General features: G+C 46.3%; 1 protein-coding gene across 3 annotated transcripts in view; it reads right to left on the reverse strand.

Moving 5' to 3' along the window:
* Nucleotides 1-11,481, reverse strand: part of TEAD1 (TEA domain family member 1 (SV40 transcriptional enhancer factor)) — a 273,827-nt gene that overhangs the window by 54,922 nt on the left and 207,424 nt on the right. For 2 of the 3 annotated variants that reach the window (XM_011973032.1, XM_011973034.1), the window contains 5 exons: nt 10,212-10,223; nt 9,266-9,400; nt 8,045-8,091; nt 7,136-7,197; nt 5,803-5,927 (listed from right to left, as the gene is read on the reverse strand). In XM_011973032.1, coding sequence (XP_011828422.1) covers nt 5,803-5,927; nt 7,136-7,197; nt 8,045-8,091; nt 9,266-9,400; nt 10,212-10,223 — 381 coding nt within the window. The remainder of the gene's footprint in view (nt 1-5,802; nt 5,928-7,135; nt 7,198-8,044; nt 8,092-9,265; nt 9,401-10,211; nt 10,224-11,481) is intronic. The other variant, XM_011973033.1, reaches the window with a different exon arrangement.

Here is an 11,481-nt window from a genome sequence, read left to right on the forward strand (position 1 = left end):
CCGCCTAAGTAAATCCCTTCTGTGCTCTCTTCCTGGCTCCTGCTCACTGTGGCATCCAGACCAAAACAGGCAGGAGACACACAGCCTGGTGCCCGGGCAGTTTGAGCAGGCAGGGCTTTGCCAGTTGCTGCCCTGTGGAGGGCTGGAGGAACCCACCGTGCCCCAGAATTGAGGTGGAGGAATCACTCCAGGCTTTATCAGGAAAACCACTCCCTATGTACTTTCAGGATTTAGCTGACAGCTCAGCCAGGCCGGGTTTTCATCTACCTAACTTGGCCTCCAGAAACTGGACCCTGATTTCAGGGAGGCCCCTTTTAAATAGCCCACCCTGGGTGGAGGATATCACACTTAACACTTGAGGTCCTTTGATATGCAACACTGAAATCATGTAGAAAGTGTATTTCCAACTCAAATAGTCTCTGTTTTTTACACTCTTCCTTCCTTTCTTCACCCTCTGCTGTTTTTCTCTTAGCTTCTAGTAGAGCCAAAGGTAACAGAGGGACTGATTCGCTGGTTCTCCTCCAACATAAACCACCACCAACTTGGGGAAGCTGCTGTCTGGTTTACACACGACACGGAGCCAGCAGGGGGCGATCATCCCCCTAATTATTCTCCCATTGGCTCCTTATAGCCCTGGGCTACAAAAACAGACTACTCATCAGATACAAATGGACCGTACAGCCTTTTGGTCACAATCTCAGGATGTGGAGACCTGGATCTAAATCCTATTTCCCATGTCAGTTGACTGTCTAACACTGGGCAAGCTACTTCATAAGGATTACATAAGATAATGCATAGTGTTGGCACACAGAAAATATTTAGTAAATGTTGGCCATCACTATTGCTAGGAGTGGAGGGGTTGTGAAGAAGTCTTCAGTGTTGGCAAGGGTGACATATGTGGTGAGCCAACAAGTAAATTTCAGAAAACGCTGGTTCTAAGGCCACTTCAGACTAAAGAGGAGACAAACTAAGGTTCTTCTCTTGGCTTTGCTGATACCAAAGTGTGCAACCATGTCTTTTTTTGAGACGGAGTTTCACTCTTGTCACCCAGGCTGGAGTGCAGTGGCGCAATCTCAGCTCACTGCAACCTCCGCCTTTTGAGTTCAAGCGATTCTCCTGCCTCAGACTCCCGAGTAGCTGGGATTATAGGTACCCTCCACCATGCCCAGCCAATTTTTGTATTTTTAGTAGAGCTACGGTTTCACCATGTTGGCCAGGCTAGTCTTAAACTTCTGACCTCAAGTGATCCTCCCACCTTGGCCTCCCAAAGTGCTGGGATTACAGGCATAAGCCATCGCACCCGGCCAGCAATCATGTCTTCTCTTCTCTTAAGAGATGGTACAGGCAGGCTGGGGTGCAAAGCTGGCTATTATAAGGCAGCATCTCTCTAAGCCTCTTCTGTAGAAAGGAATAGAATAACCTACCTCACAGAGCTCAGTAAACATGAAAGAAGTCACTAATGACAAATAGCATGGAACCTGGCTACATAGTTTCTTTTTTTGCCAGCAATACCTATCAGTTCTCTACTAAAAATACTTTATAACCCCTTGGGTCTAATAAGCCTAAGCCATTACATGGAAGTAGGGGGAAACCTATGTACATGTCTGTCTGTAACAAAGATCTAGAGAATCCAAACGCAAAGTTTAACTTGTTTAGGGCCCTTTAATTATTGGTCACTTTGTTTGCTTCCTTGTCAAATTAATGTGGTTAATGCTGGATGTTAAATTTTAAGTACTGTATGCCCAAATTTGTTAAAATGTATCAGCTGAGTTTATTTTAGATGGCCTTAATGTTTCTGTTGTTGGAGTAAAAATACAGCAAAATTAAAGTCTGAGAAGTCACAAAAACTCTAAGAGCCAAAGAAACTATCTACATGATACAAATTTTTCAGCGTAACCTTAGCCCTGAAGTACCATTATACCTTGATTGTAATAGCACCTTGTGTTTGTCCAACAAAGCACACAGTATTTAACTTGAGAGGCTGGTACTTAAGATACTGTCAAATGCTTTAAATAATTTTATTAATTCTCCATCATTTCAACTGGTCAGCCACCACTTTTTCCCTCTAGCACAAGAACCAACCTTCGGGCCCTCACATGTCCACTAAAATCAAATATAGATCCTATTCACAATCTGCCACATTCATTTGCACACATTAAATCACGTGTGTTCAACTGCAGAATGAGTGTTTGTAACATAGGAATATCAGAAGCAACACCAACAATAGCGACTGAGGTTAGGCAAAATAATTTCACAGCAGTGATAGAGCTCTGGTTGGTAATGTCTAATGCACATCACTTAGTACATAATACAAGCCAGAAACATCAACATATCTATTGGGGGTATTATTTTCTGAAATTATACACTTTTAATCCAAAAAGCAAGTAACTTTCAATTGTGAAGAAGGCTGGGGCATGGCAGTGCATAACTGCAGTCCCAGCTACTCAGGAGCCTGAGGCATGAGGATCACTTCAGCCCAGGAGTTTGAGGCCAGCCTGCGGAACACAGTAAGACCCTATCTCAAAAAAAAAAAAAAAAAAAAAATCAGTTGTGACAAAGGACCATTATTCCACATAAGCAGTTAGCATCCCCTGACATACTGAGTATTTATTTGCTTGGGTAGTTCTTGTGTTCTCCACCCAAGTGTGGGCTCCATGAGAAAAAGAACTTTGTTTTGTTCACTACCGAATTTCTAACACCTGAAACAGTGGCTGGCATGCAGTCGGTGCTCAAAAAGTACTTGTTAAATAAATTCTAATTTCTCTCAGTCCCCAATTCATATCCCCTAAAATATAACTATCTTTCTCAAAGGGCCCAAGGGTGTTACACCAGGCCTGCCTTCATTTCAGGGCCTTTTAAGTCACGTGTTGGAGTCTATATAAGTCAAGCTTTTTTATTCAACAGCAGGCCAGATCCAGTTTACCCATTCAGATTATTATGTGTATTCTGAATGTACCTAAAACACGTATCTCTGACCTCTACTCTAGTGACTTAGTGGTCCTGACTTTCCTACAATAGTCACCGATTTAATATACTGCCACATACACTTCAGCTTCATCACCTCTGGAATATTCTGCTCCCTTATTCTCTCCCTGTCCAATCCTCCATCTCTCAGCTTAAGGGCTACTTCCTCAAGGAAGCTTGCCCTGTTTCCTGTTACTTACAGCGTTCAGTATTCTTCCTTCCTAGAAGTCACAGCACGTTGCAATGATCTCTCAGATAATCATCTGTTTCGTGTCTGTCTCCCCTACTAGGCATTCTACTCCCCAGGGGCTGAGGCTGTGGCTGTCTGGGTAGCAATGAGCCCCTCTCCTGTGCAGCTTCTTGCACATGAATGTTTGTAGAATGGTCTGAATGATTCAAAATATTTAGCCCAACAAATACAACAAAAAAAGGCAATCAGGCCTTCTGGGCCCTAAGAGGTCCATAACTGGAGAGTACAGTTAACAATGAGGGAGCTACTACAATATTTTAATTTCTTTTAAAAAGAGAGAATTTTTATAAATGATTCCACAGTATTTTAACCAGGGAAGCAAAAATCACTTGGGGACTTTTGCCTTCCAGTGCCTTGGAGCTGTTTCCTAAAAAAAAAAAAAACACCGGTCATATGCAAAGAGAAATTTGCTCACACAGGAGATATTCAGACTGAAAAGACAATTCAAGAGACCCTCAAAATTGGGAGGTGGTCTTTTACGATAGTGAAAAGGGGGCATTGAAATACAAGATTTGGGCTCCTGGTACCCTCTGTTTACTGACTAGATATCTTGAGTAAGTCATTTAGTATGTCTGGGCCTCAGTTTCTTTATCCATAAAATGGGGAAACAGAACCTATCACAGGAAAAACAGAACCTATCTGATGGGATACTATGAGGACGGAATGAAATACTCAACCACAAAGTACTCCGTAAACAACAAAGTGTCATGGAAACATGAGTTACAAGAGGCAGAAGCAGTATCTGGGCCAAAGCCCAGCCTTCAACCAAAGAACTAAGTCAGCTTCCCAGAAAGAACCAGCAGTACAGAGTAACGCAGGGCATCTTTCAGTCTGTCTTAATGCCTTCCACTTAGATGGATGGAACCCTCACCATCACTCTTCCTGTTAGCCACTCAGCTGCTTGGAAGGAGTCATCCAATTGGCCTACACTTCTCCTTCCTGGTCCCAACAGCCCCATTTGCTTGTAACTGTCCTGATGGGCCCAATTTACATTCCTTCCCTCATTTTTTCCCCCTAATTTGGAAGCAGCTCTATTTTTCCACCAGCTCCCAAAGTTCACAATTTGTGGACAAAGACATCAGTGGGCCACATATGGGTTCTCCACTCTGGTGATGGCTGGTCAAGCCCCTCTGCCCCACGGGAGGCCTTTCCTCAAGCTGAAGTGCACACACTCCCGTGAGAGGTCACCTCCAGTTGTTCAGCATCTCAGTTATCTACCACAGGCTCTTAACTCATTCCTGACACTTTCTCCCGATAATAGAAATGACAGTAAGCCAGGCAACACACAGAGAGCCTGGGACTTAAGAGATGGGAAGGATGGGGTGAGATAGAGAATGTGGTGAGAGTTGGTGAGGATCTCAGAGACAAACTAAGGATTGGGCTCACCCACACACAGATGCAATGCTCATACTCACAGCCAAGGAGTGGGTGTGAAGAAAGGGTACGGGGCTTGTTGGGTGGGGAAGAAGGGAGGATCACATATGTATGGGAAATGCCTGGCTGAGAAACAATGGGACGATGGGTACAAGATGGGGGTGGGGGAGGTAGGAAAGAAGAAAGTGACAAATAAAGTCCAGATGCCAATGTTACTGGTATTTATGATATTATAATGCGCTGCACTCTATGGCAAACTGTTAAAGTGCCATTTTGTTACTTCTTCTTTTTTTTATTTTTTTGAGATGGAGTCTCGCTCTGTTGCCAGGCTGGAGTGCAGTGGCGTGATCGTGGCTCACCACAACCTCCGCCTCCCGGGTTCAACCAATTATCCTGCCTCGGCCTCCCGAGTAGCTGGGACTACATGAGCATGGCCATGTATTTTTAGTAGAGACGGGGTTTCACCATTTTGGTCAAGATGGTCTTGATCTCCTGACCTTGTGATCCGCCCGCCTCAGCCTCCCAAAGTGCTGGCCACTTAGAGAACAACTTGCTATCTTGAGAAAACAGAGTTGGAAAGAGAGTATGGAATAACAGCTAAATGTTCAGGCTTTAGAATTTTCAGGACCTGAGCTTGAATCTCTAATCCATCAGAGATTAACTGTGTGACTTTGGGAAAGTTACACTGTTTCCTTATTTGTCAGTCAGTACCTAGCTTCCTAGGGTTTTTATGAGGATGAATTGTGATCACATATCTAAATAAACTGTGTGACTTTGGGAAAGTTACACTGTTTCCTTATCTGTCAGTCAGTACCTAGCTTCCTAGGGTTTTTATGAGGATGAATTGTGATCATATATCTAAATAACTCTGCATGGGACCAGGCATACGGCAAGGCTCAATAAATGTTACTTCTTGTTAAATTTTACAAAACATAAGAGCTTGCAAATGTCCCGCTCTCTGACTCAAGTATTCCCTACAGCACCTTGGGGTCCAGGACAATTATACACCTCTAGCTCTGCTGTTTTCTACAAATCTGCCAATAGGAATCCCTTTTTACTTAATCAAAAGGCTATTCTTTACTAGGCCTGTTTTCACACAGGATATTTGTCAGGCATGGAGCAGCGGTAAAGGAGGAAAGAAAGAGAAGCAAGAAGGTGAACAGTAAAAGGAAAGAAATCCTGGATTCAAGACACACCTCTCTGGGCACACTCACCGAGTCTGGGTCTCGCTGCTGCTCCAGAAAAGCTGAAAATTCCACCAGGCGAAGCTTGGTTGTGCCAATGGAGCGACCTTGCCAGGCAGGGACCGAGGGAGCTGGGGCTGATGCAGGCTCAAACCCTGAAAGAGCAATTGTCACCTTTGATGGTGGTCACTCACCTCCCCTTGGGCCTCAGGCAAATACTGGAATAGGGCTCTACAGATGACCTAGAAGGAAACGCCATCAGCCCCCTCTCCACCAGGTCTGGCGGGGAGAACTCAGGTGATGATAGATGCTGGCTGAGGACCCCAGTGATGGTGAACAGTCAGACAAGCACAAAGCACGTGTTCCTCATTAAGCCAACTTCAGCTAAAGTTAAGGGCTGCAGCATGAGGACATCCATCCTGGACCGAGGGGTCTACTTGGGGACCAAGACAAGAATGACGGGATAATGAGAAGTGAATGCTTCCAAAGACTTCCTGTAAGACCCGGACATGCTGCGCACTTCTTGTGTTTGTCCATCTTCCTGAAGACTGTGGTCACTAGCACTATAGAATATTCTCTCTGAATGCTCCATGGTACTGGGGAACAGGGCAATATGTGAAAGCATTTTCAGTTTGGGGAATCCGTAAGGCAGAGCAGTGACTTTTATACTGTATACCTCGAGTAGTGCAAAGGAGTAATTCCACCAAGCCTCGTGCCAGTTCAGTGGGACACGCTGCAAAGACAGCCTCAATTCCTTGTGCTGTGACATCTACCTTTGAACCTCTGAGGTCAAGCAGTCACCACTTCTAGGCAAAGTGTGGGACATGCTTCAGGCTCTCCTTCTCTAGGCCAAACAGTGCAAGGTTTTTTACATGCATACGGGGGGGATTGGGGGTACGCTTTGTGGGGAAGGAGACAGGTAGGCTGGACAGATTCATGTTTTCCACTTTGAGCTTCCATGTACTCTCTCCTTTGAAGAAAGGTAGCGGCACCAAAATCTACTTATCTAAGAAAGGGTGAATGAAACCCTATCTACCCTCAAGACTTAGACTGCCTAATTTGGTCAGTTTTTATTGAGGAATATGCTGCAGCAACTTCACCTTCTGAGGATAATCACGATGAGGCTTCCTGTTTCTTATACCATCTGAAAAGCTCTTGGGAGATGACTGAAGGGAATCGGGACCTGGCAGAGGTCACCCCTGTGGCACTCCTGAGCTCCAGGCTACCCAAGGATCCTGCAAGTCAGGGGCAATGTGCAGCTGTGGCAAAGTTGAGCATCTCTTGACTCAGGGAACAAAGTGCCAGACCCAGCTGTCAGCTGTGTGGGGCTGTGCTCCCAAAAGGGAGTTTCAGGGAGACTCACCTGGAATGGGGGCTGTGACTGCTGGCTGGATGGGGTAGGCCTGCTGCACAAAAGGCTTGACGCTGGGAACAGAGAGATGGCAGACAGAGTCAGAGATCACATCTGCAGCAGCGGCTATTATCCAGGTCCCACCATGACCTCCCAGTGGGAGGTCCTTCACTGCTGTGGTCCCTGCCTGCAGGTGGTAGCCTCTGCCTTTGCCCAGGCAGAGGCAGTTGTTTCATAAACCAACAGAGACCAGCAGCCAGCTAGGGATCAAACCACCAAGCCTCATGCCAGTTCAGTGGGACACGCTGGAAAGACAGCCTTAATTCCTTGTGCTGTGACATCTGCCTTTGAACCTCTGAGGTCAAGCAGTCACTGCTTCTAGGCAAAGTGTGGGACATGCTTCAGGCTCTCCTTCTCTAGGCCAAACAGTGCAAGGTTTTTTACAGCATACAGGCAGGATTTCCTTTCTTTTATCCCAAAATAGCCCTTATTTTCCAGTTTACTGATCTTTCTTTTCTTGCCCCCAAGGCATCAGTAGGATCTGTCTACTAGCCACCCTACCACAGGGCCAGCCAGAATGAAATGGGCTAGAGGAATACCTGTGCCGCCCTTTCTCAGGCAAGGAAGACCACAGCTCAGCCTTCAATACCATGAAGGAAGAGGGGTTCACTTCTTGATTCCAGCTGGACGACTGCTAATACTTAAGGTGGCAGTGAGGTGCTTCCACCTCTCCCAGATCTGAAAAGCCAGTCTCTTTTCTGCTAGGGGCCTCAGTAGACAATAAGGAGGGGATGCCTTCTGGGACTTCAGTGTAATGCTCCTTTCTCCTCCAGGCCCTGAGACAGTATGGCCCAGGAAAAACTCTCCCCAGGTGGGCTGGGACCAGCCCCTAGTTGTCAGTGCCCACCCCTCAAGACTTACTCTTGTGAGGATCCTGGCTGCCCTGTTTGAATCATTCCCGGCCAGAACTGGAAGGCAAAATGCAGAGGCCTCAGACTTACGAGTTTACTTCAAAGCACAGTTTAGGATGCCTACGCATCGCAACCCCTGCTAAAAGACAGCAGGTTTGATCACCCAACAGAATCGCCTTGCCAGAGTGCAAATGCAGTCACCCCTTGCACAAGACCACAACCTATATTCTTGGCCTGGCAACCCAGAGCTCCCTCTAGCTCCTCCTTCCTGAAAATCCCCCCAAGGGCAGAGGCAGGCAGCAGCTCCTCAGTGTTTTCCTTACACCTAAGCAAAGATCTGGGTGTGCTGCAGGGTGCTTACAAATATTTTAACTGATTGATTTATCCATGTACCCTCCCTCCATTCTGAAACATTCCCTGCATAATATTCTGCCTCAATAGCACTGAAGGCCCAGCAAGGCAGAGGACAAAGCTTGAACAAGGCCAGGAGCTCCAAGAGGCAATGCAGGCAGCATCTCCGCAGAGAGCTTCCCTGCAGCGATTGCTGTGCGCTGGAGACGCAGCATGACATAGAGGAGGGACAGAGCAGCCTCAGGAGTCAAGCAGCCCTGGGGCTGATTCTTGACATCACTATCCATTCCACTAGGATCCCAGCTATCCAAACTCTTGTTTTGCTACTGAATAACCTCAGCTTTTTCATCTGCAAAATGGCAATGACAATAAGAAGCATTTAAGATTACCTGGAGGATTGAGATTACAACATAATGCTATGCTTCTCAGCCTTTGGTAGGTGTCAAAATTGTAAATGTTAATAGAATACCTTGTCCCTTTAGGGGCTAGCTGCCCCTGAAGACAGAGGGACAGAGACCAAGGGCCAGGAAAAAGGTAAAGAGAGAAGAGGCCTGAGCCCAACCCAGAAAGGCACATTTAATTCCATGTCTTCAGGGACTCAGAATTCCTTCCTCTTCTGATTTTCTCCCTCTTCCTTTTCATTTTTTCTTTTCTTCTTCTTCTCTTCCTCCTTCTCCTATCCCTCTCTTTCTCTCTAGCTCTCTGCCTCCCTTCCCTCCTTACTTTCACCACTTAGACTGAATTATCAGTTGACAAGGTAGCCTTTGCCCTCTCACATACCTGACCCACATGACAAGAAATGGAGGTGGGAGGCTTAACACTGGCCCATGCCAACCCCAACCCCAGCAGCTGTCATTACTGGACTGAGCTCATGACTTACCCCTGGCGCCCCTGGGAAGGTCGGGCGTGGAATCCCAGGCAGCCCCAGCTTGTTGTGAATGGCAGTGGCCGAGACGATCTGGGCTGAGGACATGGCTGCCATGTGCTGAAGGGCCTTATCCTTTGCAGTCTGATCCTTGAAGGTGACAGTGACACACCGACTTAATACATAACGCATGGCTACCAGGCAGGTTACACAGGCACAGCCACGAGCACATGGACTAAAATACAGAGCCACAAAATAGGCCAAAAAAGCAAACATGCATGGATAAATAACACAGCCAGAAGGCTAAACCACACTCAACCTACCGTACCTCTCAACATTTACTGGGAAGACCCAATGGGGCAACGCTTTTTTGTAGGGATTAAATCCATTTTCCAACAGAATGTGAAGCCTCTCAGAAGAGTGGACAATGTGTTTATTTAGCTTTTCAGCTTCCAGAAGGAGATTTCTCCAATTACTTAAAACATTTAAGGAAGAAAAAAAAAAATAAAGGACCTGCTTTTAAGCAAACGGATGGGAGGAGGGGTGAGCGAAGACATGTAGCTGTGGACTGGGGTAGGACCGTCCACAGAGCTTGAGGAGCCCTATCTGTGTATCCTGGCTGTCACAGGGCCATGGTCCCAGGAGCTGCTGGGGTCATGCAAGGCCTGGAAGCCCTGCAGACACCTGGTTGGGGAGGCTCAGAAGCAGCAGGGGGTGGGGTAACAGGGCCAAGCAGCATGCTGGCGGGGCGCATGCTTTCTCAGGTATCCCCGCCGTGGGGCTAAGGCTACATGGGTTCGTACTAAAGCCAGGAGCCTAGGGGATGCTACAGGTACGTGGTTTCTCCTTTCCCTAAACAGATCTTTTCTAGGAAAGCCAAGGCTAATAACACAAAGCTAGCCAAAAAAGTCTGCCAAGCACAGCTAAAATACAGAATACTCAGTTTGGTGAAAATACTTACCATGCTTGTTACCTGGATACAATAATAAACAATTTGTTAAAAGGATTGCATACAAAGGGATTTTTTTTTTCTTCTTTGGTTAAAAAAAAAAATATATATATATATATATATGTACGTATGTACACAAACATATAATAATTGGGAACAATAAAATGCATAGGGGTGCGGGCCTTCTCACATTTTAGGAAGAATCAGAAAGGCATGAATCATGGCTATCTAGAAAGGCAATGATTGAGAAGGGCACCCAACAACAGCAATAATAAAAAACTACCCCCCAACTCCTTTGCACTGGTTCTATGGCTTCCCCAGGACAGATGGAGAAATAGTCAGCCTCCTGATATGAGACAGGTCCAGCGGGCACAGGCAGGGCTTTGAGCCTTGTAGGCATATAAAGGCTCCCGGTGCCAATAGAGGGTCTATACTCCAGGCCCAAATGCCATCAAAGCAAAAACAAAATGGTGACATCAAAATAAAAAGAGTGCTTTCCACCTCCAGGGAACGTCAAAGGGAGCTTCAGGCTAAGACACCAAGTACCAGCAGAGAGGGTGCTAGAATGCTTACTGATATAAACAAAGGTGATGAAAAAAACACATCAAGGCGTCACAAGCAAGGCCAAAGGAGTTTTTTAAAAAATCAAAGCCCATAAACAACCGTTAGGGGCTTCTAAGAAAGATCTGCTAGGTGTTCCCAGGGTGTAGATACTACTTTGCCCTATAACTGTCGGGAAGACCATGTGAATTTGCAAAAAGCTTACATTAACCTTTGAAAAACAGCCAATAAAGAAAAAGGGAAAGGGGAAGGGCCAGGCGTGGTGGCTCACACCTATAATCCCATCACTTTGTGAGGCTGAGGTGGGAGGATTACTTGGGCCCAGGAGTTCAAGACTAGCCTGGGCTACATAGAGAGACCCTGTCTACACAAAAAATAAAATTAGCCAGGTGTGGTGGTGCACTTCTGTGGTTCCGGCTACTCAAAAGGCTGAGGTGGGAGGATTGCTTGAACCTGGGAGGTCAAGGCTGCAGTGAGCTGTGTTCATCAAGCCTCTGCACTCAAGCCTGCGCAATAGAGCAAGACCCCATCAGAAAGAAAAGAAGGAAGGAAGGAGAAAAGGAAGGAAGACAGGGAGGGTGGGAGGGAGAAAGGGGGAAGGAGGAAGGGAGGAAAAAAGGAAAGGAAAGGGAGGGGAGGGGAGAAAAGAAAACAGAGCCTAACACTTTCATTATTTTCTTTTTTTTGTTTTTTTTGAGACGGAGTTTCACTCTTGTTGCCC

Source organism: Mandrillus leucophaeus, unplaced genomic scaffold (genome assembly GCF_000951045.1).
Source record: "Mandrillus leucophaeus isolate KB7577 unplaced genomic scaffold, Mleu.le_1.0 Scaffold1332, whole genome shotgun sequence".
NCBI lineage: Eukaryota > Metazoa > Chordata > Mammalia > Primates > Cercopithecidae > Mandrillus > Mandrillus leucophaeus.